The sequence below is a fragment of the Chlamydomonas reinhardtii genome, chromosome 11 (genome assembly GCF_000002595.2).
Source record: "Chlamydomonas reinhardtii strain CC-503 cw92 mt+ chromosome 11, whole genome shotgun sequence".
Taxonomy (NCBI): domain Eukaryota; kingdom Viridiplantae; phylum Chlorophyta; class Chlorophyceae; order Chlamydomonadales; family Chlamydomonadaceae; genus Chlamydomonas; species Chlamydomonas reinhardtii.
The window spans coordinates 2778374-2799457 of NC_057014.1; the positions used below are offsets into that span (position 1 = coordinate 2778374).

The 21084-nt window shown below is 63.8% G+C and overlaps 1 protein-coding gene across 1 annotated transcript; it reads right to left on the minus strand.

The window, feature by feature from the left end:
• Window positions 1–608: 608 nt before the first annotated feature.
• Window positions 609–18241, minus strand: CHLRE_11g477400v5 (uncharacterized protein). Its single transcript, XM_043067653.1, has 27 exons — window positions 18046–18241; window positions 17835–17930; window positions 17448–17635; window positions 16692–17065; window positions 16286–16361; window positions 15885–16017; window positions 15427–15565; window positions 14994–15054; window positions 14515–14573; window positions 14117–14356; window positions 13688–13922; window positions 13089–13198; window positions 12708–12797; window positions 12370–12453; window positions 11910–12014; window positions 11523–11634; window positions 9741–10561; window positions 9302–9442; window positions 8754–8852; window positions 8300–8503; window positions 6975–7052; window positions 6538–6729; window positions 6193–6297; window positions 5172–5853; window positions 4851–4948; window positions 3823–4605; window positions 609–3738 (listed from the first exon to the last, which is right to left on the minus strand). The coding sequence occupies exons 1-27, from the start codon at window positions 18096–18098 to the stop codon at window positions 2566–2568; spliced, it is 6531 nt and encodes a 2176-aa protein (XP_042919658.1). The 5' UTR covers window positions 18099–18241; the 3' UTR covers window positions 609–2565.
• Window positions 18242–21084: the final 2843 nt, after the last annotated feature.

Consider the following 21084-nt stretch of genomic DNA (forward strand, 5'->3'; position numbering starts at 1 on the left):
CTGGCCGTGTCTGCGCACACGACTCCCAGCCTAGCTCCCAGCGAAGGCTAGGCCCGCCAGCGGCCCACCGTCCGACACCGTATGCCGAGAGGGGTTTGCCACAAGTAACGCGCTCCAGCAGGAGCAGCCGCAGCGTCTGGCACGGCCACCGCACGCACTGGGGGGGCGCTGGCCCTTGCACAGAGGGCCACTGCCTGCTCGGCAGCGCCGACACTGCTGCTCTCTTGCGTGTATGAAGGTCGTGGCGCGTAGGGGCACTAGGGCCACGCCGCCGTCCCTTCCAGCCACTGTCAGGACGGGTGCCCCTCACCATGCCCGGGCCCCTCGGCACTCCGGCACTCCGGCATTCCCACGCACCTCACATGCCTAATCCTCCCCTGGCCTAATCAGCCCGAAGCTTGCCAGTAAGGAGCCCGGAAGGAACCCGGAGGGCATGGTCGGATGGTCCACGTCACCCCAGGAGTGCTGCTCCTTTCCTGTTGCCTTATTGCCCTGACCAGCTGACCGGCTTACCGGCGGACCGGCTGATTGCCGCCGGAGCGACTGGGTGTCCCACACTCCCAGTGTGGCTGTGGGGGCACGTACCCTGCATGGACTGCCCCTGGCACTTCGTCGTGGTGTTACAGCCTCACAACAAGGCGAGCCGCTAATCGGTGTTCACCTCAGAAGTGCCACCCGCGGGTGGCACCCCAAGCTCGACCATGCCAGCGGCTGGCACACTCAAACCCCCCGCCTTCACCCCACGCCAGCCACTGCCACCCAGACATGGGCTGTCACCAAACGCCAGAACACAACAGTTGCAATGCAAGCGTCTGGATGCGATGGGACAGGGTCAGGGGCAGGCGGAGCGTGCAAGCGCCTGGATGCCCTTTGCCCGCCCACCTCATGCACCGTGCACGTGATGTCGTTACCCTTTCTGGCTGGGAATCTGCTGCACCTTACGGGACTTCACCAACCTGCCTTACCACTGTCCCATCGCACACGCTTTCCCGGCATGCCGCCACCTCTGCCGTCCCAACCAAGAGCTCTTCGGCTCCTGGAGGCCCCTCAGCGGCGCACACGATTGACACGGACCGGACTTGGTGCTCCTATTCGGAAGAGCACTGATACCACCCAACACCCCCCCACCCCCCCACCCCCCATACACAGCGACTGAGCTGCTGCTCGGCGCGGGTCGCTCCACAACAGCAAGTATTACTGTACGAGTTCCCAAACGCATAATGCAAGTGCACGTGTGCGGCAGAGACATGCGCACAACAGTACCTAACTGCATGTCCGACCCTGGCCACAGCTCTCACCCGCCAAGTCCCTGCCCTTCGCTCCAACGCGAAGGAGCAAGCTAGGTACTCGCAATTGAAGCGCCCTCCTGAGCAGTGTCCTAGGCACATGCGGTGTGTTTACGCACGATTTCTCCGGAACAGAACTTTGGAAATTAGATTTCTGCTACCGGCATCCTCGCACAATGCTCTTGGCGCAATCGTATGCAGTACAAGTGTACAACCCACAAACCGCAAGCAATGACTAAACAGCCCCGGCTTCACGAGTTTCACTCGTTTGCCGTCCGGGCTGCAAACACACTCGTGGTTCTGCGCTCCAGCACCTTCACTTGCTGCAGCTTTGTTGCCGTTCATTCCTCGCATATTTGTGTGAACATACATGCGTCTGGCATCGCTGTCACGAAATCGCGCATCGCGCATGGTGCTATCCCCTGTCTCTGCTTAGATGTGACAGCAGGAGCACAAACGGCAAGTTCACAGTCATTCTCGACCTTGAGACAGTCCGTTGTCCACGACGCGCGAGGTGCCTTCGCGCTTCAGCCAAGCTTGGACCTACCGCCTATTTTTGTGATAATTAGTACGGTAGCAAAGTCCACAGCAGACAAGATTGAAAAATACCTAAAAATCCGTGCATGGCCTCAAGCCGTGCAATTGCAACCTTTCAACACGAAGGCACCCACACCGACACGCTCACACACACCCACACTGCCGCGCCAACACACCCGCGCCCAGACCCACATGTGTACGCGTACGCGCGCTCATGCACAATAGCTGTGACTGCCTTAGCCGAGCCATTGAACCGCTCGGCCCCATCGTCCACCCCTAGCACACAATTCTCAAAACTCGACTGTCGCGGTGTCACCGCAGTCCCGATAAATAAGTTGCAGCAAAGTTGACAGCCCCGACCTGGTCTGGTCCGGCCTGGTCCGGTCCAGTCGGGTCGGGACGCGTGGTCAACAATGCCCAGTGCAAAGGTTTTGAACGCTGCATTGTTGGAAACAGACTAAAAGCCCACCCATTGTGTGGCGTGGCAGCCCGTGCATTCTCACTCCGTAATTGTCGAACGCCGTGCCGCGACTAGCGACACAAAAACACACAAGTCCACGTGACACTAACTCCCCGGACTCGACGCAGGCCCGCCGCCGTGCCTCACGCAGCACGCACGGTCGCGTCACGGCCACGTAAGCAGGCCGGCAGCCGGCCCTGCAGCCGTCACAGCCGTCACAGCCCACCATTCCTTGCCGTTACCGTTACCGTTACGGTTACCGTCAGGTGGTTAAGAAAGCCGTTAGCTTCGGTAGCCCCAGCGCCTCAGCTCCTCCTGCACCAACTGCCGACTGCGGCTGCTGACCAGCCCCACCTTGCGCAGCCCGGCATCATCCAGCCCACCCAGTTCCACAAGCCCGCCCGGCACCGCGCCCGCGATGCTCTTGGCGTAGTGGCCCAAACCCAGCGACTCCAGAAGAGCCGTCACGCTCTCTGGAGGAGAGACCAGGTTGCCAATGCCAATGCCGCCGCCGCCGCCGCCGCTGGCGCCGGAGCCCAGCGCCCCGCTGGCGGCGGCGCTCAGGAAGGCGCCGCCGGGCGAGCCCAGCCCTGCGGCAGCGGCAGCGGCGGCGCCCGAGCCCCAGCCCGTTGGCGTCATACCCAGGGAGGCGTGGCGGCTGACGCCGGCGCTGGCGGGAGTACCGGTGCCGCCGCCAGGCGTCATATACGAGTCCACGGATATTGGCATAGCAGCCAAGCTGACGCGGCCGGTGGGGACGGCGCCGCCCTCTTGTTGCAGGTCGGCGGCGGAATTGCCGCGCAGCCGCGCCAGCCGCGCGCGCGTCTCGTCGGACAGTCCCGCGTAGGCGCCAGAGCTGGTCGCCAGGGCGGCGGCGGCGGCGGCGGCGGCGGCGGCGGCGGCGCTGCCCGGCGGCGGCACCAGCAGGTTGGCGCGCGTGGCGCCGGGCGACAGGAACTGCGGCGACGAAGTGCCGCTGCCCAGCAGGATGCCGCTGGCGGCGCCGCCACCGGTGGCGGCGCCGCCGGCGCCGCCACCTAGGCTGGCGGCGCCGCCGCCCGCCAGCGCTGCGCTGCTTGCGGAGCCTGTAGCGCTGTGCGTGCCGCCGGGCGAGAAGACGGCGCCGGTGCTGCTGACGTGGCCGTAGAAGACGCCGCCAGCGGCGGCGGCGCCGCCGGCGGCGCCGCCGGAGTGGCCCATCAGGCCGATGGACCCAAGGGACGCGGCCTTGGGCGGGGCGCCGCCAATCCGGCGCATCATGGCGGCACTCATGCCGGCGCCGGCGCCGGCGGCGCCGCCGGGGCCAAAGCCCGCCGCGTCCAGCGCCTCGGCATCGCCGTTGCCACTGAAGCTGCCGCTGCTGCGCTTGGGGCCGCCGGCGGCGGCACCGCCGCCGCTGCCCGCGGCGGCCGTGGCGCCGCTGTGCACCCGCAACAGCGGTTCGGACGCGAAGCCCTGTGACGAGTAGTTGTCTGCTCCCAGGTCGCCTGCGCCGCCGGTGTGATGCCGTTACGCCCCGGTCCCGCCCGCCAGACCCGCCGCCAGCAGGACGTCTTCCACCGTGACGTTGGCGGCGGCGGAGGCGCCGCCGGCCGCCGCCGCCGATGGCGCCGCCGCCGCCGCCGCCGCCAGGTGCAGCTGCCCGCCCGACGGCGGCGACGGCCCGGCGGCGGCGGCGGCGGCAGCCGCCGCCGCCTGCTGCTGCTGCAGCGCAGACAGCAGCTGCTGCTGCATGACGGTGGCGGCCAGCGGCGACGCGCCCAGACGGAAGGAGGTGTTGCGGGAGGGCACGCGCGAGCCGCTGCGGCTGCCGCCGGCGCCGCCGCCGCCAGGGCGCGGCACGGGCGCCGCCGCCGGGCCGCCGGCGGCGGCGCCGCCAGCCGCTCCCGACGCCGCCGGCGCGTGCATGCGCTGGATGCGGGAGGAGCTGCTGAGCCCCGCCGCCGGCGGCCCCGGCGACAGGTCCTGAACAAGCGACGCCTCACTGACGAAGCGTTTGCCGCTTCCGCTTCCGCTGCCGCCGCCGCCGGCGGCGAAGCCGGCGGCGTGCGACGCCGCTGGCGGTGCCAGGCTGGCGGCGCTGCCCACGCCGCCGCCGCCGCCGCCACCGCCGCCGCCGCCAGGGCTGCCGTACGCATAATTCACGACGGCGGCGTGGCTGACATTGGCAAGGGCGGCGGCGCTGGAGCTGACGCCGCCGACGGAGCCGCTGGCGGCGGTCAGCGGCGCCAGGTTGCCGGCGGCGCCGCCGGCGGTGGCTAGGCCCGACTCGTTGGTACTGCCCATGCTGCTGCCCATGTCGCCGCTAATCACCGCCATGATCTGTGTGTGTTTTCGTGTCGGGGTAAATACATTTTGGGGCATGGGTTGGGTTCGGGTTTGTTGTCGGGTTACTTGGGGCGGGCCCGACGGCGAGCGAGGGACACGTGCAGTTGGGTGGAACATGTAGAACCGGCACCGCACACAACGCCAGCCACATAAAGCTCCGACAGCATACACACAGTATTATTGCGTGTGTTACAAGAGATTAGTGTTACGGTATGCACGTCACAACAAAGACTACGCACCGTGTCGCCGCCAAGGCCCAGGCCTCCGCCGCCGCCGCCGCCTGCCGCCGACTGCCCGCCTGCCACGTTGCCCAAAGTGATAGCGTAGCCGGAGCCGGCTGTGTCAATAAACATGTAGGTAGAGATGGGCAGAAGTTGGCTGGTTGGGGCACTCAGTTCTAAATCCGGGGGTGGGAGCGTGCGAAAATGGCCCGAAATTGCCAGTCAGGTGCGGTGGTAGTTTCCGGCCCAAGTTTAAACGAGCTCAGTAGCCAGGTAATGGTAAGGCACCAGTTGTTACGCGCTTCGGTAAGAGCAGCGAGCGGCAGGCACGGCACCCACCATCGCTCTCGCGGCTGCCGAGCGGCATGTCGCCAGTCGCCACGTGCTGCCCGCTGACGATGGGAATGATCTTGTACGGCGCCGCGCCGCCGGCGGCCGAGGCCGTCGGGGACCCCCTACCCGGCGGCGGCGCCGCCGCCGCACCCCCTGCAGCCGCTGCGCGCGCCGCCGCCACACCCGCCGCCTGCTGCTGCTGCTGGGCTGTGCGCCCGCTCAAACCGCCGGCGGCGCCAGCCGCTGGCGGCAGCGGCGGCGGTGACGCCGCCATGGGCATCGACGCCATCGTCAACGCGTGCATGCCGCCGCCGCCACCGCCGCCGCCGCCAGCAGCAGTGGAGCTACCGCCCGTCGCCGAGGTGCGCGCGCCGCTCGTGCGCGCCGCCGCCGCCGCCAGCGCCGCCGCCGCGTTGGCGCCGCCGCCGCCGCCGCCGGCCATGCCCAGGGCGCCACCGCCGCCGCCGCCACCGAACAAGCCAGCGCCGCCGCTGACGGCGGCGCCGCCGGCCAGCTGGCAGGACAGGATGGTAAGTCCGGAGGCGCCGTGGGAGGCGAGCGAGGCACCTCGCAGGTAGTCCAGCACGGCGGCCGGGTCGAGTTGGGAGAAGTCGAGCATACCGGCACCCACAGTGCCGTCGGCGGCGGCGGAGGGGCCGGCCAGGTAGGTACGGATGATGCCGAGCGACTGCGGGCGGCGAGGGCGGGGGCGAGGGCGAGGAGGTTAGGGGCGTGGCGGGGGGAGGAGGTTAAAAATGAAGTGGGAGTGAGGCGTCGGCAGGGAGGGGGCGTGGGCAGGCGTGGCCTGCTTTCGTCGGCCTCTGGCCCCTTTCCTGCGGTGCCCTGCCTTGCCCTCCCGCGACCTGCCCAACAGCCCTGCGCAACACCCCTGAGCCCCTCCCTGCGTGTGTGTGTGTGTGTGTGTGTGTGTGTGTGTGTGTGTGTGTGTGTGTGTGTGTGTGTGTGTGTGTGTGTGTGTGTGTGTGTGTGTGTGTGTGTGTGCCACGGGGGCGCCTCTCTCCCTCACCTGCACCTGCACGGTGGTGTAGGGGCTGAAGGTCTCGCCGCCCGCCGCTCGCACTCGGTTGTGTACCACCTCAGACACGTGGATGGTGTTGGGCAGCGCCGTGGCCTGTGGGTTGGGGCGGTTGGTTGGGGCAGTTGGTTTGGGCAGTTGGTTAGGTGGGTAGTTGGTAGTTGGCAACGAGCGCCCCACCTCCCGGGCCCGCTCATCCCCCCAACCCCGCTCCCGGCCCCCCTGGTCTTGGAAAAAACCTACAAGCCCCCCTTGTCAAGATCCTCTCGTCATAAGTAATCATGCATGGGCCCCAAAACAAAAACCAAACACACACACGCGCACAACCTCGCCCACCTGCAGCCCCTGCGCCAGCCGCAGCGTTGTGCCGAACAGGGAGTAGCGCGGGTACTTGACGCCGATGACCCCGCCGAAGATGGAGCCCACGTGGATCCCGATCCGGATCTGCATCTTGCCCAGCGTGTCCGGGTACGGCAGCCCGTCCACCGCCGCCAGCATCTCCCGCGCCAGATCCAGCAACACCTTGATCTGTGTACGGCCGCGGCGTGTGTGTGTGTGTGTGTGTGTGTGTGTGTGTGTGTGTGTGTGTGTGTGTGTGTGTGTGTGTGTGTGTGTGTGTGTGTGTGTGTGTGTGTGTGTGTGTGTGTGTATGTATGTGTGTGTTTTTAGAGCGTGTTTTTGCACTAGGAAAGCACACGGGAACGAGCACGCAGGACTGTCGCCCCACCCGACCCCATCCCACCCCGCTCCCTCTCCCCCCTCCCCACCCGCACCTGCATGACGTTGCTGACGTGTCGGTCCTGCGGCATGTGGCCCAGCGCTGCCACATAGCTGTCCGTGTGGCAGTCCATCTGGGGAGGGGGAGTTTACATTCATGATTAATAAGAAGTGAAGGCGTAGGCAGGTACAGTAGCATGGTACAGTGGCAAGGAGGGGGAGGGGGAAGAGGGCAGGGGAGGAGGATGGGGAGGAAAAGGGTTGCAAGGATGTTTGGAAAAGCGGTACAGGATGCGCTGGGGGGAGCAACGGGAGTGGAGGGGGAAATAGGGAAGTGGATAGCGGAGTGCGCAGCCAGTGCCTTGGAGGGGTTCTATGTTTGACTAATTAAGACGAGATTGAGACGAGAGGGGTGGAGGGGGAGAGGGAAATGGTGCAGAAGGGGTGTTGCGGTGGTCATGAGCGATGGAGAGGAAGAAGTCGGAGGCGGTGCGGACGTCAGTGATCTGTGGTGGATCTGTGGTGTCATGCGGTATGGCGGACACGCGGGGGCGTGTGTGTGTGCGTGCGTGCGTGTGTATACGGGAAATTCTGGTGCGACAGGGTCTCGCGCGGCTCAGGTGGATTAACTGAGATGTATGAGGGCCATGGTTTTGGTGTCCCCAACGCGAAGTCGCATCACAGCCGGCGAGGAAGGCGAGTGCTACCATAGGTAGGAAGGCCAATGCCAGAAACGGCTCAGTGGCAAAATGGATATGTCATTCCGGTCAGGAGTCCCGGGAATGGGAAAAAGCTTTCATCCGCGCCGTTTCCACATGCACTTTGCTGCTTTGCGGCGCTCACATAAACGTGTGAGAAATGCAATGCTTGTTGGCGTGCGCCACAATTCGGTTGGCCTCGGAAAACAAAGCATTGTGTAATTGTGATAGGGTCAGGAGTCCCCCACGTGATAAGAGTGTCCTCATTGCCACCGGCGGTGCTGCTCGTGCGAGAATGAATGCGACATTACAGTCCGCCCAAGCACGGGTGCGGAGTGCTCCGACTTCTGCGCCGCAAGTCCCATGATCTCACCCCTCCAAACCACCCCGCTGACGCCCCCACATGCATTCAACGCTGCACAGCACTGTCCTCAACACGCGCATGCTCTGTCTCCCTCTCCCTCTCTCCCTCCCCCTCGCCCCTGCCTGTCCCCTGATTCCCCTGCTTATATCGTGCTCCCAATGTTTTTTAACCTTACAATTCCCTCCCTCTATTGCATTGGGTTTGGTTTAGTTTGGGCTGGTATCTACAATCCCTCCCCCTCCCCCTCCCCCTCTCCCTCTCCCCCTCCCTCTCCCTACGCCTCCACTTCTTATATATTCATGAATGTAACCCCCCTCACCTTGTGCACGCCGTGCTTGTCCGTCAGGCCGTCAAAGGTGCTGAACAGCCGGTTGAGCGTCATGATGCAGTCGGCGGTGTCGGCGGCGGCGGCCAAGCTGCTGAAACCCACCACGTCAGCACACAGCACTGCCACGTCACCAAACTTCTCCACCAGCACGCGGGTGCCGCCGCGCAGGGGGGCCAGGATGTGCGGCGGCAGGATCTGTGGAGTGTGGGTAATGGTGGGGGGGGTCGTTGTTTGGGTGGTGATGCAATTGTTTGGCCTAACCATACGGTACATTGTCAGAGCGGGGGCACTTGACAACCTCCTGACGACCTGCCTTAAATCGATACACCCAAACAATCCCAGCAATGCCTCCCTTACTAACCTCACCCCCCCCTAACCCACCCATACACACACATCCCCACACACACACACACACACGCCCACACACTCCCCCACACCCCCGCACCTGCCGCAGCAGCGCCATGTTCCTCTCCGCCGCCTCCTGCAGCTGCGCCACCTCACCCATGAACAGCCGCAGCTGCGTCTCCACACGCGCCATCACCTCCTGCGGGTTGGGTCGTTTGTTTTTTGGGGGAGGGGGAAGCGGTTGCAAGGATGGTTGGGGGGAGGGGGGCGTAGCCATTCATGCGAACGGTTTGAATGAAACATGGAACTACTAGTAGCCGTCCATAGGCAAGGGAGTGATTAACATCACAAGCATGAAGTAGGGACGGGTTTAATGGGGGGGGGGTGCAAGGATGTTTGTAAAAGCGGTACAGGATGTTGTTGGGGGGGGGGGTTAGCCAATTGAGGTGCGGGCGCACACGGCCCGGCCCCGGTCCCGTCCCCGTCCGGTCCTGTCGCACGGCTCCGTGCGGCCGCTGCCCATGCTGCTGCGGGGGGTTGTAGAAACCAGCCCAAACTAAACCGAACCCAATGCAATACAGCGAGGAGGAGAGCGTGGCCTATGTGGGGGATTACATTCATGATTTTTAATGAAGGGGCTGCGCGCACCTGCGGCTGGAAGGGCTTGGTGATGTAGTCGCATGCTCCCGCCTGCAGGCCCTTGATCACGTCCTTGGTGGAGGCCTTGCCGCTGATCATGATGATGGGCGGCGGCACACCCGGCGTCAGGCTGCGCATCTTGAGGCACACCTGGGCGGGGGAGGGAGAGAGAGGGGATAGAGAGGGGGAGAGAGGGGGAGCGAGAGGGAGAGAGGGAGTTACGTCACGGAGTTACATGCCAACACACGGCAAAATGACACAAGCATGTGTGTGTATGGGTTGTGAGGTGCCCGGCCCCCTTTCTGCTCGTGGTCTCTCATGGGATGGGTGGAACAACCCGACACCCACCCACCCGCCCGCAACACCCACCCACCCACCCACCCCCAACAACCCTAAAAACCCATAACCCAAAACCCTAAACCCTAACAAAAACCCCATCACTCCCCACCTCGTGGCCGCTCATGTCGGGCAGGGTCACATCCAGCAGCACCAGCTTGGGCTGTGGGTCGGTGGTCAGGTAGGTCTCCAGCGCCTCCGTGCCGCTGGCCGCAGTCAGCACATCATAGCCCTCGCTGCGCAGCAGGTCCTCCAGAATTGTCAGGTTCACCGGGTCGTCATCGACAATCAACACACGCACAGCTTCCTCCCCAGACTTGTTGAGGAACAGGGCGTCATCCATGCCCGCGCCGGTGAGGCCGGCGGCGCCGCCGGAGGCAGCGCCAGAGGCGGCGGCGGCGGGTCGCGGCGCGTCGTTGGAGTTGTTTGCGGCGGCGAGCCGCTCCTCCATACCACCAGCGGCACCGCTGCCCATGATGCTCTTGCGCGTCTTGCGCGGCGGCGGCGCCGTCGTCACGCCGCCGCCATCACCGCTGCCCGCGGCGGCGGCAGCGGATGCTGCCGTGGCCGGCACGGCAGCAGCCGCACCAGTGCCGCCGCCACCGCCGCCGCTGCTGCTGCTACCAACGCTGCCGCTGGGCAGCGGCGCCGCCATGGGCATCACTGCCGGTGGCAGTGAGGGCGGCGGCGGCAGGCCGGCACCAAGCGGCGGCACCTCCTCCTTGGCCCGGAACGTCAGCTCCACCCAGCCGCCTGTGCTGGCAGTGCCGCCGCCGCCGCTGCTGCTGCCGGAGCGGTTGCCCAGGCGCATGGTGCCGCCGAAGAGCGCCATGGTGCGTTTGACCATGGTCAGACCGAGACCCAGCTGCTCAGCGGGCGAGCCGGTCAGCGGCGAGTTGAACTTCTCCTGCTGCTCCTGGGAAAAGCCCGTGCCTGCGATTTGCGGTATTCATGTTAATATGTAGCGTAATGTAGCGCGAGTGTGCGTTGAGATGAGGACGATGGTGTTTGGGAGTGGCGGCGTCTCGCGCGGCTCAGGTGGATCAACTGAGATGTATGAGGGCCATGGTTTTGGTGTCCCCAACATAAAGTCTCATCACAGCCGGCGATGTAGGGTGCAGATGAGTATGGTGCGTGTGCTTTGGGATCCAGACACGGAAACGGCTCAGTGGCAAAATGGATATGTCATTCCGGTCAGGAGTCCCGGGAATGGGAAAAAGCTTTCATCCGCGCCGTTTCCACATGCACTTTGCTGCTGATGGCGCTCACATAAACGTGTGGGAAATGCAGTGCTTGTTGGCGTGCGCCACACGGTTGGCCTCGGAAAACAAAGCATTGTGTAATTGTGATAGGTTCAGGAGTCCCCCACGTGATAAGAGTGTCCTCATTGCCACCGGCGGTGCCGCTCGTGCGAGAATGCTACACTTGTAGTGCCCGTGTGACGCCACAGCCTTCCCGTGCCGTGTGTGTTTTGGGCACGCTGCCGGCCCCACCCCAACTACACCCCAACACCACCACCACAGCCCCGCTCCCAAGCCGCCCTCCAAGCCGCCCTCCAAGCCGCCCTTCAACCCGCCCCGCCAGCCCCCACTCCAACCCATACGGCAACCTGTCATTTGTTTTCGCTTTAACATGGTTGACAGTCCCAGGGTACTAAGGTGCTTCAGTCAGGACCGTGCCAGTCCTGGCGGCCGGGGTGGCCCCAACGGCCAGGACCGGCCGCAAGGTGGTGTGCACAACCCCTTCCTACACATAACCTCTCCTTTGTCTTTGCTACATCATGGCAAACACAACCCCACCCCCCCCCCCACCCCCCAGCTCGTTGTAGCTTGGTTTGGTTTAATTTGGGCTAGACTTTACAACCCTTCCCCCCGCCCACCCGCTCTAGCCTCACCTGTGTCGCTGACTCGCAGTGTGACGGTGGTCTTGTCGGCCGAGGCGGCGGTGTCGATGGTCACGGTGCCCTTGCGGGTGTACTTGAACGCGTTGGCCAGTATCGTGTGCACCTGGTACGTGCATGGGTGGGCGGGCGCGTGTGGGCGCATGTGAGTGCGGGGAGGAGGGGCGGCAGGAGCGGCGGCAGGAGGGGGTGGGCGGGTGGGCGGGTACGAGTGATGACCAGTAAAGCGGCGGAACGGGTGGACGTGCGGGTACGCGCCAGGACCAGCAACCAAACCCCACCCCACCCCAATCCCCCCACCCCAACCACCTCAACCATCCTAACTGCCCCAACCACCTCAACCACCCCGACCAACCAACCGCCCACACAACTACTACTAACCGACTGGTACAGCCTCGCGTCGTCTGCGTACACCAGTAGTGCGGGGTCGTGCTCGGCGCGTATGGCGAGGCGGCTGCCCACCATGGGGCTCATGCGTTTGAGCACCTGAGGGAGGGGAGGGGGAGGGGGAGGGGAGGAGGGGGAGGGCGGGGGAGGGGAGGAGGGGGAGGGGGAGGGCGGGGAGGTGAGGGTGGGGGAGAGTGGGGGAGGAGGAGGGGGAGGGGAGGGGAGGAGGCGGTGAGGAATGACTCGTGCGCAAAACAAGGCCCCCAAGGTCATGCAATCAGATCGCGACACGGGTCCTCCTACAGGGCTGCGTCTTGGAAACATACACACAACACACACGCATGCCAGCGTTATCGCATGCGACACAATCCTGCGCGCATCCATCCCTTCAATTCCCATGTGCTCATAGCTCACCTCGTCACTCCCTCCCTATACCAGCTCGCCCCCTCCCCACCTCTTCAATGGCGTTGCCTAGGTGCACACGGCCGCAGTTGAACTCGGGCTCGCCGCCGTGGAGCATCTTGAGGCAGTCGCGCAGCTGCGTGTGCACAAGCGGGCGGGTGGGTGGGTTACATTTCATGATTAGCAAAGGAAGGGTGGGTAGGTGTGGGTTTAATCACGGCTCCGTTCTCCAGCATGAACGGCTATCCCTCCCTTGCCGACTTGCTGCCCCCTCAATCCCCTGCTTGTATCCTGTTCCCAATGTTTTTAACCTTGCACCCCTGGTTTAGGTATTTAGCTGGTATTTAGCTGGTATTTAGCTGGTATTTACATTCTCTCCCCCTTGCCTACCTGGTTTATCATGTTGAGTAGGTGGTAGGCACAGGCACGCACCACACCCAACTGGTCGCTAGCCACCTGCGGCAGCTCGCCAAACGTGCCCTGTGGGGGGGGGACAAAGGGGTGCGGGCGTGTGTGTGTGTGTGTGTGTGTGTGTGTGTGTGTGTGTGTGTGTACGGCAGTTTCACTGTGTGAGGAGAGCGCGAGGGGAACAGGAGCGTACATGCAAATGCGCGTGTGTACCCGTTTACGGTGTCCGGAGCTGAGGGGGCCGACGTGCGGAGCAAGCCACTGTATCCGCATGCAGCCGGCCCACAGTGACACACACACACACACACGACACACACAGACACACACACATGACACACACACACACACATGACACACACGCACCATTATGACGTTCTGGCTGAGCGCCAGCACGCCGTTCAGCGGGTTCTTCATGTCATGCGCAATGTCGGACGAGTGCTCACGCAACGCCACCAGCAGCGCCACCAGCGCGCCTGCAGCAGCAGGAGGAGGCGGAGGCGGCGGGCGGGGGGAGGCGTGCGTGAGGCGGCGTGAAGAGGCGTGGAGAGGCGTGAGGAGGCGTGAGGAGGCGTGAGGAGGCGTGAGGAGGCGGGGGGGGGGGGCTGGAGGAGAGGAGAGGAGAGGAAGAGGCAGAGAGCACGCTTTATAGCCCAAGCCCAATGAATACGGTAGGTAGCAGGGGTAGGGGGCAGGGGGAGAGGGACGACAGCGCAGGGCATGTTGAGGAGATGGGACGGCATGGCCGCAAACCCCAAAGGAGCAACACGGCACGCAGCAGTGTTCGGCAGTGACGCGCATGTGACGCGCAGATGGCCGGCACGGGCTGGCCACAACGTGCGACGTGGGCGCGCAAGGCCGGCCCATGGGCGATTGCCAAATTGCGATTGCCAATGGGCGAAGGATAACCGGCGAAGGACAAAGGGCGAAGGCCACAGTGCGAGTGTCGCCGTCCGGCTGCTCACCGTCTGCCAGCGGCGCGGGCGCGGGGGCGGCGGGCGCGGCGGGGGCGGGCACCGGCAGCTCCACCGGCACCTCCTTTGTGACGGTCACGGTGGAGGGCGCCAGCTCGCACTGCAGGCCGGTGCTGGTCGTGGGCGGCTTGGGCGCGGTGGTGGTGGTGGTGGTGGCGGAGGTGGCGGAGGTGGAGGTGGAGGTGGAGGCGCTGGTGGGTTCGAGCAGCGGGTCGGTTTGGCAGGCCTGGGAGGGGAAAGGGAGGGAGGACGGCGGGGATAAGAATGAAGAGTCCCTACTTGGAAAAAGGCAAGGGAAGACATTTCTCGGCAGGCACGGGCCCCATTGCTTTCTCATGCGCGGTCCTATTCCCCAGGGCACAAGGTTCATGCACAGACCGCATGCTATACCACAGCAAGGGCCGGAATGCAGCTACCCACCGTCGAGCTCGTCGGCACGATCGGTACCGAGTACGGCAGTAGCGCCGAGCGCCGCTCGCCCCACGGCCATGCCGCACCCGCTCCCGCTCCTGCCCCTGCGCCCCCTCCTCCTGACCCGCCCTCCCTGCCGCCTCCGCCGCCTCCGCCTCCGCCTCCGCCTCCGCCTGCGGCCCGCTCGCCGGGTGGCAGGTCTGTGCTGGTGCGCTGCCCGCGGAAGGTGGTGCGCGCCATGTAGAGCAGCTGCATGGTGGTGGTGGTGGGGGTGGGGGTGTTGGGAGCCGCACACAACACATTGTCACCCACACACATACGCACGCCACACACACACACACACACACAAGCACACACACACACTCTCTCTCTCACACACGCACACACACTCGCGCCCCCACACACACCTGCAGCAGCGCCATGTCGCCGCGCAAGCCCTCATCCCCGCTGGTGCTGGGCTCGGAGCCTGTGGATGTGCGAGAGCACGACGACGACAGCGGCAGGGGCCCCAACCTCAGTAGTGAGTGCCGTGCGCCTCCCCCGCGCCTCTCAAAGCCGCGGCCACGTACTGGCCCCATTGCCGCAATGAAGCACCTGATGCCTGATACCGGCTCCTTAAGGGTAGCTTGAGTCTTGTTGCCCGGCCGCCACGCCGCCGCACCCCCACGCCTTTGTTCCCACTGCTCTAACCTCGCACCCCCTCACCACCCGTAAACCCCCCTCAACCGCCCCCCTTCGAAGGGCTTGCTTTGGGTTCTCAAATGAACTACCCCAACAACCCCCCCATATTTGATACACACCATCCCATGGATGGCTACCCCCCCATGATGATGGGACCTTCTCATTGAGCCCGGGCACATAACCCCACCCCACCCCTCCTCCTCACCCTCGGTGATGCGGTACAGATCGCCCAGCTCCAGCAGCCGCGAGGGCAGGAAGGGGCCGCCCTGCAGCAGCAGGGGGGTAGAGCCGTTGTTCAGGGAGGAGAGCCGAGGAGTGGCGGCAGGCACGACGAGTTGGAATGACGGCAGTGCTGAGGTGCTGGTGCCGGTCTGAAGACACCCGCATCTCCGCTGGCTTCGTAGACAACTAGCCGGGTGTCCGACGCACACCGCCCTCACTTGCGTGTTCAGGCAGGCCGCCTCACTGCAGCGCACCCTCGCTGCCCGCTCAGAACGAAACCACCGCATCACATCACATCACATATCACATATCACCACAACACAACACATCACAACACACCACAACACAAACACAACACCACACAAACACAAACAAAAACAAAAACACAACACACTCTGTCCCCCTCTCTCACCCACCGCGTCCGAGTCACTGTCGTGGCCGCACGCCGCCGCCTGCAGCCGGCTGCGCGAGGGCGGCGTGACGCTACCGCTGCCGCCAGCCCGGCCCGCCTGACCCCACTCGCCCAGCGCTGTCTCCAGGCCCAGGCTCGAGGCCCTGTGTGTTTGTGTTAGTGTTTGTGCTCGTGCTTGTGGACTTCGTTTGGGTTGTGTTGGTGTTGTGCATGTGATATGTCACCGGTATGCATGTGAGGAGTGCGCGGGATAAGCACGTGCTTTGTGCACTGGACACCCGCGCCCCCCCCCAAAACAGTACCCAACTACTGTGTACCTTTGTACCTGGCTACGACTTCACTTCGTAAACATAATGCGTGTAACCCCCGACCCGCCGCCCCCCGCTGCATCCCCATCCCCCACCCCCCACCCCGGGCTCCCCCTGCCAGCCCGCTGATCAACACGTGGCACGCCGTACGCACCTGCGCAGTGCCGTACGCCGTACGACCAGCATGGACGCCGCGTACCGCACCAGTCCGTAGTACATCGCCACCGCCAGCGGCAGGCCGTACAGTGCCAGTGCCGTACTGCACAGCCACAGAGCCCAGGGCAGGCCTGCATGGGTGGGTTACATTCATGATTAGGTGGTGGGGCGGGGTGGGGAGGAGCGCCCCAGCCCAAACGAAGTACGGTACGTCCCAACTGTCAGTTATTGTGGTGGCCGCCCAGGGGAGGGGAGCACGGGAGGGAGTGCACGTGCATGGTGGGCAGGGGGGCAGGGGGACAGCGGTGCGTGGTCAACGGATGCGGCATGTGCGGCGTGCTAGGCAACGCACACACACATGCAGACATGCACGCCAGCGCATGTGACACGCCCACGCACCCGACTGCTCGCGCCCGCTCATCAGCGCCAGGCCCCGATCCGCCGCCACGCCGCTCACGGCCGCCGCCGCCAGCGCCTGCGGGTCACCAGCGGGGGGCGGCGACACGAGATGTTGAATTTGTGTGCGTACGTGGCCGACGCGTAAGTCAGCCAGAGTCGCGACTTAGCTGTAAACCAAAAGAAAGCTGCGGCCCCTGCAACAGTCCTAACAGCAGTTCCGCCGTGCCAGATAGCCATGCGACTACATAGCTCGGACACACGCACGGGCCAGGAAACCGCGCCGCATCGCATACACAGTCCTGAGCGCTTTCTTCCCTGGTGCTCTGCAACATACACACACACACACACACACACACACACAAACACAAACACACACAAACACACACCAGGACAGCAGCCAGCCCACCTGCAGCAGCTTGCTGAGCACCATCACACATAGCAACGCCTCCATGGGAGCCGGCAGCGACTGCGGGCCACCCGCCGCTGCAGCGGCTGTAGCAGCCGCGGACCCGCCGCCGCCCCCGCCACCTCCCGCCGCCGCGCCCCCGCGCGACCGACTGCCGCCCGCCGCCGCCGCCGCTGCGCGGCTGCTGACGTGGCTGCCGCTGTTGTGCGGGCTGGTGCTGCTGCCGTGGCCGCCTGCGCCTGTGCCGCCGCTGCTGCTACTGCTGCTGCTACTGCTACTGGCGGAGCGGAGCAGGTTCCGCAGTAGCGGCAACGCGAGGGGCAGCAGCTCGGATCCGAGGCCCGTAGCCAGGACTACGCCGATGCTCACGCGCGCTGTACGAAGGAATTGGGCGGGCGGTTGTGGGGCCAGGGCAGTGGTGTAGGGGCGATTGCCTTCGACGTGTGCATGCGCATGCGCATGCGCATAGAGAGGCATCCTCAACTAGCAATGCCGTATGGTGCTAGAACGGCAGCTCCAAGCCCGGGATGGCTGCTGTTACTGTTAGTCAAGTCCGCTGAGCCCTCAACGGGCGACGGCCAGCAGCGTGTTAGTCATAAACCGTTACGCCCACACCCGAGAAACCCCCGGCCCCGCCGCTACAGCATTTCCGGCCGCTCGCAAGGGCACGTCCAGCCATCCCCCGTCTCGGTTCCACCCAAATCGGGAGCCCTAGCGAGCTGACTGAGGCTCAACGGAAAACACACTTATCCTCACCAGCCGGCATGTCCACTGCCACGACTGTGACCAGCCCCAGCACTGCCGCGGCGACCTCCAGCAGCGCCCAGCGCTTGAGCCGCTGCGTTGTGATCCAGGTCACAGGCGGCAGCGTGCCTAGCAGCTGCGACAGGAGCCACCACAGCAGCGGAGCGCTGCATGCCCATTGCACGTACACGTAGACGCCGCTGCACAGGACAACACGGGCGGGGCCTTGTAGCTATAGCGAATGACCAGGCAAACGAGCGCAGAACAGGAGACCAGAGGCGAATAAAAGCGCGTCATAAGCCCCTTTGAAGCTTATGCAAGGCTCAAGCCCACGCGTTATATCTATGCCCTTTATTCGTTCTCTCCACGCGTCTCAAGCCTGCCCGCGCAAGTACTTGCCATGGAGCGACCAATTGAAGCAGAGCAAGCGTGTGCGCCGCCAGCACAGCGTATGATAGTACGAGCGTGCTATCATTTCCAGGGTCCTGAGTGCGCCTGCGAAACAGCGCGCGGTTGCGGGCTCAGTCAGTCGTTTTTGTGGCCGGACTGCGCCTCGCGCGCACTCTGCGAAAAGCTCTCAGAGCATGCATTCTTGGCGAGTTTCTCTCACAAGAGCAGCGTCGTGAAGGCGTTCAGCGCCAACGCTGATATAAAGGCGTACATTTCGCCCGAGCAGAGCCGCACAGGCTCGCCCCGCTGTTTACAGCGTATGCAACGATATCATATCACTAATTCTGGTTCACAAGGATATCGATAGACCGAGCCACTGGAAGTTTGTTGTTTTTGAGTTCAGTGACAGTGGAGATTCAGTCCAAGCTCCAAACAGTACTTTGAATAAGCGTGTAAGATTAGTTGCTGGTGTGCCACCAAGTAGTGCCTGTGATTCGGTTGGCCGAGTCTGGCCATGGCCCATGGCCACGAATCCAAGACCGCATGGGCGGGGGAGCCACCGAACGCTATTTGCGAGTGCTCCACGCCCCGGCCAGTCTAAAGTGCCAGCACTGCAACGTGCGGGGAAGGGGGGGCTACCGATTCGACACAAGTGCCTCAGCCGTGCAGCACCGTTCCTACTGGCAACTCCTCCCGTTCCGGTCCGCATTCTCATGCCCTGCATCGCACAAGAAGCGAGCAGGCAGTAGCGTTCCCTCCTACCCAGCACCCCAGAGTATAGCGCCAACCTACAATGCCAGGTGCCCCGAGCCCCCGACGGCCAAACCCACATCCCCAGGGGTGCTCATCCCCATCCTGTTGTGTCCCCTGTCCTAGCCCTTCCTGTCCCAATCTGTCCTCTTCGGTCAACATGGTTCCAGTGCCGGCCGGACCTATCCAGCATCCGTGCCGCTACCTCCCGGAATGGGGTGGGCCCCCGCCATCCACTTGAGGGGATAGATGGATGTTAACGTCTTACCTCTGCCGTAACTGAACCAGGGGGTGTTCAGCTTTGTACATCTGTAAAATGGGCTGAGCCCCGCAGTATCAGGGAGGACTGACTGTAAATCGATAGATGGACGATGGCCCCACGTCTAATTCCATTCGGGGGCAAGGCACGGGCTCGGGCCGACCAGCGCTGGGGCGTACTAGGCATGGTCAATGTGTGCACACTCCACACGCCATCCACGCGTGCCTTCTGTTGCCATTCATTCCTAAGCCTCCCTTTGAACCTCTGGCACAGTCAACAGCTCCCCAATGCCCGACGCCCCCATGGGACTGGGGCGACCTCGACGGACCCGCGCCGCATTCAGGCGCATTGACACGCATGGCTCGGCAAGTTGCACAAAATTCTTACCCCGGGTTGTCTGCTGTCGACATCATATGCCTCATATAGCCCAGAGCATCAGGGCTCGGTCGCGTTGCTCGCGACCTCGCGACAGTCAAATGTCCATGGTCACGCGAGGTCGCTTCTCGCTCCGCCCGAGTTTTACCTGCCACCTTTTATTCTACAATAGGGAATATCAATTAATCATACGATGATTGGCAACTGCAAACAAACCCGTCGGCTGTCCCACCCCCAAGGCCTCTGCCCTGCCCACCCCCAACCCGCAATTACCGTACCAATGTTCCCATCTGCCCCACAGATCCGATCCCGGTGCCCGCATTGCAGTACCGTAGTGCTACGCTGGATAATGGGCGACGCTGGACTCATGTCCCCGGCAGGACCTGGTAGTGTCCACTGCAGAAGTGCCTCCGCCTCCTTTTCTCCTGCCTGGCGATGCAGGGAGAACACATCCGGGGTGCGTTAGGCTATGGAGGACGCACAGGTACAACCGGATACTCACACGCTTGCCCAATGCGGATTGCGGAGCCTAGTCACCTTGAAGCCACTGAAAGAGGCGGGTAAGATCAATGTACTGGCCCTCTGGTAGATGGGGAAGGGGGCACGAGCAAGGTTGCATGTAATGGACACATTCCAGCTTGCCTTGATTACGCACGAAATGGGTCCCAACCTGTATGGATGCTTAGGTAATACCGACAGACCCCGCGCGGAGCCTGCAGCAGCCAGGGGCGGATGAGTACGGGGCCACTAGGGCAGGCGGTATGCAGGCTGTGTGCTGGGACGAATTCGCTCGAGGTCATGGGTTCGACTCCCATACACCCCTCCGATTTCGATCGGAATGAATAGACTACGGACATGCAGTGGGCTGGACGAGTTTAGGCTTAGTTGATTTGGCTGGATTCAGTCCGGAAGGTTTGCTGCGGACTCCAAAAAATCGAGTAGTTCTGATTGGTCGGGTGATTGAGCAGGGTCCTAGCACTCGATGTTAGGAGCAGAACTGGAGGTAAATGGAGCTCTTACGAGAGCAAGCCTACTACTAGAGTAGGTCGTCGGCGTTGCAGGTGGCACGTCCCTGAGGTCCAGAGCAGATGTCGCTCGCGACTCGCGTCAGCAAGTCCCTCTTGTAACCAATGCAATCTGTGTGCTGGGCATGCAGGCTGTCTGGCGCTGGTTTGTGCTGTTTGGCGAGACCCAGCAAGCTGCAGACCTTCCAACTTCCTCCTCCTTTCAATCCGGCAGGCGGTGGAGGCGGTGGAGGCGGTCCTGTACTCCTGTTGCATGGTCAAGCAGTAGTGCCAGCCGCGGGACCCGCCACTAGACAGCCGTACGGAGCAGGTGGCGGGCGAAGCAGCTGCTGCAGCGGCGGCAGGGTCTGCAGGGTCTGTCGCTGGAAGAGGGCGCAGAGGTCCAGCGACCGCTGCGTGCAGGGTCGGCGGAGGAGGAGCAGCGGCAAGCGCTTGGGGTGGAAGAGCTGGGGGGGGGGGTGCGGCGCCCCTGTATGGCATGGCGGGGGTGCCGGCGCCCCTGTTGTGCCTGAACTCAAAGCGCCAGCACCCTCTTCGTTTTCCAGCGCATCCACACCCCAAGTAAGCGCTGATGACTGCTGCTCCTGGTATGAGCGGGCTGTGGCTCTGACTGTGTGCGACCTGCATACCTCTAATGCCCCGCTCTTGTAGGTGCGTGTCTCTTACTCTTAGCCCTGCTGCCTAGGGTCCCAACCAAGCCAGGCGTGCTTCGCCAATACGCCAATGTGATGGGCGTAGCGGGTAGTGGCTCGCTCGTTGCGCGCGCCGGGCGCGAGCTAACAATGGTGCGCGTGGTGGCGGGGTTGTATGTCGTGGCAACCGTTGGTCTGGCCAGCCATATATGATACAT